Source organism: Salvia splendens, chromosome 13 (genome assembly GCF_004379255.2).
Source record: "Salvia splendens isolate huo1 chromosome 13, SspV2, whole genome shotgun sequence".
In the NCBI taxonomy this organism is placed as follows: Eukaryota; Viridiplantae; Streptophyta; class Magnoliopsida; order Lamiales; family Lamiaceae; genus Salvia; species Salvia splendens.
Genome location: NC_056044.1, coordinates 31765293 through 31771299, shown reverse-complemented (window position 1 = coordinate 31771299; position 6007 = coordinate 31765293). Strand labels below are relative to the sequence as shown.

Sequence of the window (6007 nt, the reverse complement as noted above, 5' to 3'; positions counted from 1 at the left end):
TCATGAATTAAAAAGGATGGACCGTACATCAGAGTATCCACCACTTTTTTCATTTCTTATGACGAGAGGCAATGATTTGGAGAATCATTTAGTAAATAGGAGTAATAATATTAGACTTGTGTGTATTTCAGAAATAAAGCACACTTTCGTTCCAACTAAGTTTGAACCAAAACTTTTGGTCCCAGGAATTAAGAAATTGTGTTAAAAAGTAGGAGAGATTAATAAAATAGGAAAGATAAAGAGAGTGTAAAGTATGTGATCGAATAAAGTACGAGTTGTTAGATGTTTTGATTTTTGTCAAAAATAAGAGAAAATAAATGACTAATCTTAGTTGGGATATCCCAAAAGAGAATCTGACTCAACTTTGTTTATGCTCTTTGTTTGTCGTCCATTGCTAGTAACAACCGCCGTATAGTCATTGTCTTTTAACATTGACAACAATCTTCTTCATGACCCATTGTGCACGAACAACCCTCGTGTTATCATTTCATGTTTATCCATCTATGTACATACATTATACTTATATTGATAGAAAATTATACGATAAGAAATAAATGATGTAATGTCAATGTCGAGGCCACAATGCATATGATTACTCACCTAATTAGAACAGTAGAGACTCACCAACTTTTGCCAAACATGTCCTTCTTAGCCGCAATTAAAGGGTGAGAATTATGCATGTTGAGGCAACCACAATTGCATATGTCCTCATAGAAAGCGATTTGTTACCCTAGTTAATCAATTCATTTTGACTCAAAATAATAATTCTTGGATACTTTCTCATCATTGTGTTTGACATTTTCACATGGTCCACCTATGATCATAGGGAAGCATTCTAAACATAATTTCGAATTCTATGCAAAGTTAATCTTCAAGAGTGTGACAAAGACCACCTTTGGTGGTTGAAAGAATGGGCTATGTGTCTATTAGGATCCGTAAAAAAAACCATGGTACCACCCACACCGCTAGGATTGATAGTGTGGTGGCTCGTGTTGCGGATGGCGAGCACGATGCCGTACTTAGTACGATACCGGTTGGGTGATGGCCACTTGGTACCGAGAGCAATGAGGTGCATCAAGTAGGATGTGTAGCATTATTTTTCAATTTCAAAGTTACATTTATAAATTCATACAACTTACTTTCAGTTTCATCTTCAACTCACTTCTTGCAATTCATTTCACTTGAATGGATCCTAACAATCCTAATTTCTTGCTCGACCCAAATACGGATGCATGGTTCAATAATTTTGTTCAGCAATGGAGATGAGATTCGGTTAAACTAGAAAGTTGGCTTGTGAGACAAATAATACCCATTCTTAATATCCGTTGATAGGGGTAAACCGAGATCCCTTTTAATTGACGAGGGTGAACATCAAAGGCTATGGAGTCTTCGACATGGAACCATCAACAAGCCTTCTAGAAACGGGAAGAAGGCAGCCATCAAAGAAGGCAGCCAAAAAGTACACAATCTTGAAGACGAATATGCCAACTTACATCAGAGTTGACGTTTCGAAAAATCCATTCTTGACAACAACTAAAAGGCAAAAATCTTTTGGGAGAAGATCGCCTCATACTACAGCAACATGAAGTCGTTGTGGGCAAACACTAGATTGTGATTATGATCACCAGTGCAATTTTGAATTATTTAACTTTTTTTTACAAAAAAATTATAAAAATTGATAATTATAAAAGATGAAATATAGATATAAAGTGTAACTATATGATAGTAAAAGGTAGGGGTTATGATTTATTGTGTGATTTAAGTAAAACGGAATGTTGTGAGTTGTAATATAAATTAGGATACGAAATGAGGTTGGATGAATAATAGTCTTCGGAGTGGAAGTAACTTCGTTCTTGTAAACTCAATTGTTTTTATGAAGTTATGAAATAAAAGTATACATTAATTCCCAACAAATTATATCTGCATTTAATATCAGAGCATCCACAGCGGTGTCCTTGCCGACGGACGTGCTCTTGCCGTCGGCAAGGACAAGCCCTGTCCGCCGCTGTGCTCTTGCCGACGGCAGGGCGCTGCTCTATGCATAGAGCACACGTCCGTGCCAACGGCAAGAGCACGAGGCGTCGACGTGACATGCTCTGATTGGCCCGCTGGTTTATTATTTTTTTATTATTTTTTAAAAAATCGAAAAAATCTGAAAAAATCAGATTTAATAATAAAAAAAATATTTTCCCACTTCCTAATAAAATATATCCATTTTTTAAAATTTATTTTTTCAGTATTTTTACCCTAAAATTCATACTTTCATCTATAAATACTCTCATTTCAAACACAAAAAATGACACTATACCAAACAACTCTCTCAATCTCAATTTTTAGGATTTTAATTATGTAATTTTTAATTTTTAGGATTTTAATTATGTAAATTTTTAATTTTTTTTATAATTTGTAATATTATTCCGGGTAATTTTAATGCATTTTAATATTGCAGAAATGTTTTTATTTAAATTGAATAATAGAATGGTGGGACCATTGAACTTGTTCTTACGGAAGAGTATGAATATGAGTGTTGTGCTCTTGACTAAGAGCAGAGAGTAAAAGTGGATCTGGGCCCACATCCATCCTCTTGCCAATGAGCACGGATATAGATGCCGAAATGTTAGTGGAGCACAAGTGTGACAAATGTCTTGAACCCTGCATGAATTTAGGGCTCTTGACACACACTCACGCCCTCACCAATTTTTTAAAAATATTTCCCCCCCTGATTCGATTATTATGCAATTTAAATTTAAAATTTTAAAAAGCGAGTACCGCAGCCTCAAAAACAAGCGGAAAGAAACCCATTTGATTTTTGAATTTCTTATATTCTCTGTCCAAAAATAGCCCTGTACCCATAATAAATGCTTCTCCCTTGTCTTCCTCAACATTCCTCCCTCTCTCTCTCTACCATTTCTCTCTCTATCTTCGCTGGGTCCCTCTCTGCTCACAAAATACTCATTCCCATTACCGCCTCATTATTATAGCTTCTCCAAGCAGAAACCTTTTCACTCACTCAACACACTCACTCTCTCTCTCTCTACAAACACAATGTCAAGTAACGCCGAAGCAGCTGGGTTCTTCTTGCCCTCCGAGTTCTTAGACGACCTCCTCCTCGACAAGGAGAACCTCACTGAGTCAGACCCCGAGTTCTGCTTTCCGACTGAGTTCCCTTACGATTTCGGCGCTAAAACCGACGAGCTTCTTCAGGTAGCAATTTTTCACTTTACGCTTTTCAATTTTGTTTGATTTTTTTTTTCTCACATTTTTCAATTTTTTGCAGAAGCGGTGGGTGATGTCGACGTCGCCGCAGTCGACGCTCTCCCACTTGAGCAGCTGGGCCGGGTCAACCAACGGCAGCCCCAACGGCTTCCCCTCTCCCCCCACCACCCCCAAAAACGACGACGTCGGAGACCTGGTCTACCTCGCCGCCGGCCAGCTCGCCAAGCTCAAGCTCAACTCCGACAACCGCCTTCACGCCACAGCTGCAAAAACCACCAATCCCTCTCTCGTCCACAGCATTTATGTACGATTTTTTTTTGAAAAAAAAAATTTCACACAGTTTTTTCGTGTTCTGTTTTTCAACTTTTTTTTAAAATTTTTAATTTTGAAATGTTGGGGTACAGCTGCAGCAGCAAATGGTGAAGCAGAAGTACCAAATGAGAACGGGTCAAGAGCCCTGGCCCGTTCAGCCCGACCCGACCCGGGTCCTCGGGTCGGGCGGAAGGGCGGTGGCTTTTGGTAGCGGCGGTGCGGCGGTGAAAAGGGGGTGCGCTGGCACAGGGGTGTTTCTGCCACGGCGATATGGGAATAGTACTAATACGAATACTAATAATAATTATGTTATTAGTAATAACATTATTATTAAAAATGACTGTAACGCCTACGCTTCGGATACTCGGAAGAAGTCTGCAGGTATATTTTCACACTCCACCGTCTCTTCATTTCCTTTTCTTGATTAGTTTTGTGTTTTCATGAAATGGTAGTGATAAAAAAGTGATCTTGGAATCGTCCATGCCTTTTACTTTTGTTTTCTTTTTCAAAAACTTGCCTGTTATCTGTTGGTATAGGTGAGGAAGAAATACTAATTAAAGAAAAATAGTGTACTCGGCTCTGTCTCCAACACTGCAAAGCATGTATAGCTAGCCAGTGGGAATGGGCCCTTAATTTGACCATTTTCTTTTCAAAGGTTTAGGTTTTGTAGCAAACTTTTGACTATACATATATTTCCAAAACAATTCAAATCCACGCCTCTTGTCTTGTGCTAGCACAAGATTCCATGTTAAAGCACTAAGGAAACATACAAAGTTATAGTAATAGCATCATGAATATAGTATGAAATTGGAGGTTGCAATGTCTATTATGCCAAAAGAATATGTCCATTTTAGTTCATATTCCAAAAGTGTGATAATTTGACTGGATTCACATGCTCTTATACTGTTCTTTTTGCTAGTTGTGTTTTAGTTTTACATATTCCTTTTCCCCTAAATCTCAGGTTACTCAGCTGCTACCGTTCCAATTAGAAATGTTCATGCCTTGAAAAAGTATTTGGAAAACATGAATGGTTTTGCTCAATCTCAACCTCAACCAATTTACCACCCCAAGCTAGACAGGGGCTTCATCTCCGACTATGGTGTGTAATCCCGGAACTTAACATGTTGCATAGATGTGGTTTGTTCAGTGATTTGTTGTGTTGCTTACATTCGGAAAAATGATGTAAACAGATCTGTTGATGGCGCGAAGGAACGCGTTGCTGTTGCAACAGCAACGTAGGAGCTTTCTGCTCGAGGGTTCGTCTCCGATCAACCGTGGTGCTTATCTCCCTCAGGAGTGGACCTATTGATGATGCCCTGCAGGTTCATCTAGGAACGGTGTTTTAGCCTTTTTTGAAGATGGTAGAAAAGAAACATGCTAAGCTATAATTAGCTATATGGTGTTTGGGTTCTTGAAGATTTACCAGTCAAATTTGAATGATTGTAGTTAGGGGAAGGGTAATAATAGGATAATCCCATGTTATTTTTCCTTTTTTTGAGATTTTATCCTTTTTACAAGATTATTAGGAAGAGGGGGTATGGAGTAGTACTAGTATAGAACAGCAAGAAAATTAGTTTGTAGTTGGTGGTTTTTAGTAATGTTTTGAAGAAATAAGTGGGCTTATTCCTATGTGTGAAATAGGTATGTTGGAAAAAATTGGGTTTAGTTACATTTTGGGAAAATGTTTTAGTGAAGGAAAATCCACAGCCCCCCTTTTGCTGTTGTAAGATAGAGTATTTAATTGCTGAAGTATAATGTAATAAGAATGGTAGCTTTGCTTATTAATGTATCATATTTATCTATTTATTGCCAATCTGCCCTATTTAAATTATTACCCTTTGTGTTGGTGGATGGTAGATAGAAATGTGAATATAATTCTTAATGTTATCGGAGGCTATTATTGAATGACAATAATCATGAATAGTAATTGGGATTGTGTTATATCAGTTGTGACTGTTGTTATTACTATTATTAATTTATTTGTAGTAGGTATGCTATTGAAGTGCAATTATTGATATTTGGAGTTGGCTTAGCGGTTTAAATTATATGATTAGGTTCTTTGAATGGTTCATGTCATGGCAGGTGATAAAATTACTCTCCGTCAATGGGCATTTATTATAAAATCAATAATAACATTTTTTTTACGTTTATTTGCCTTTTCCATTTTTGGACACTAGTAAAGAGATATGTTTTCTTTAGTGTTTAGATTTCATACACTGTACCTTTTGAAATGGGCTTGAATTTTGGTATAGATAGAAAACAATAAGGTAGAAAATTATGTTCTTGTATCGTTAATAATATGGCCCAACATATAAACTATTTACATTAAAATTATAAGCATAATTAGATACTTAATTGGAAGATTAGTTTGAAAATGAGATGATGTTTGTATAAAAATAAATGAGAAGAATATTTATTAATTTTTGTTTTTCTTAAAAATGAACAAGAGATTTGCCTCGTATTTTTGTAAAATTTGACG

The 6007-nt window shown here is 36.7% G+C and overlaps 1 protein-coding gene across 1 annotated transcript; it reads left to right on the top strand.

Annotated features, from left to right (window-relative positions):
- The first annotated feature begins 2867 nt into the window (after positions 1-2867).
- LOC121760331 lies at positions 2868-5341 on the top strand. The gene is made up of 5 exons (XM_042156010.1): positions 2868-3204; positions 3278-3520; positions 3621-3909; positions 4490-4627; positions 4719-5341. The coding sequence occupies exons 1-5, from the start codon at positions 3046-3048 to the stop codon at positions 4835-4837; spliced, it is 948 nt and encodes a 315-aa protein (XP_042011944.1). The 5' UTR covers positions 2868-3045; the 3' UTR covers positions 4838-5341.
- Positions 5342-6007: the final 666 nt, after the last annotated feature.

What these genes read in the sequence shown, in the direction of transcription:
- LOC121760331 (XM_042156010.1), top strand. Translation starts at nt 3,046, where the DNA reads ATGTCAAGTAACGCCGAAGCAGCTGGGTTCTTCTTGCCCTCCGAGTTC. An exon ending in TACTCGGAAGAAGTCTGCAG is followed by an intron (nt 3,910 to 4,489) that starts GTATATTTTCAC and finishes CCTAAATCTCAG; the next exon opens with GTTACTCAGCTGCTACCGTT. An exon ending in GGGCTTCATCTCCGACTATG is followed by an intron (nt 4,628 to 4,718) that starts GTGTGTAATCCC and finishes TGATGTAAACAG; the next exon opens with ATCTGTTGATGGCGCGAAGG.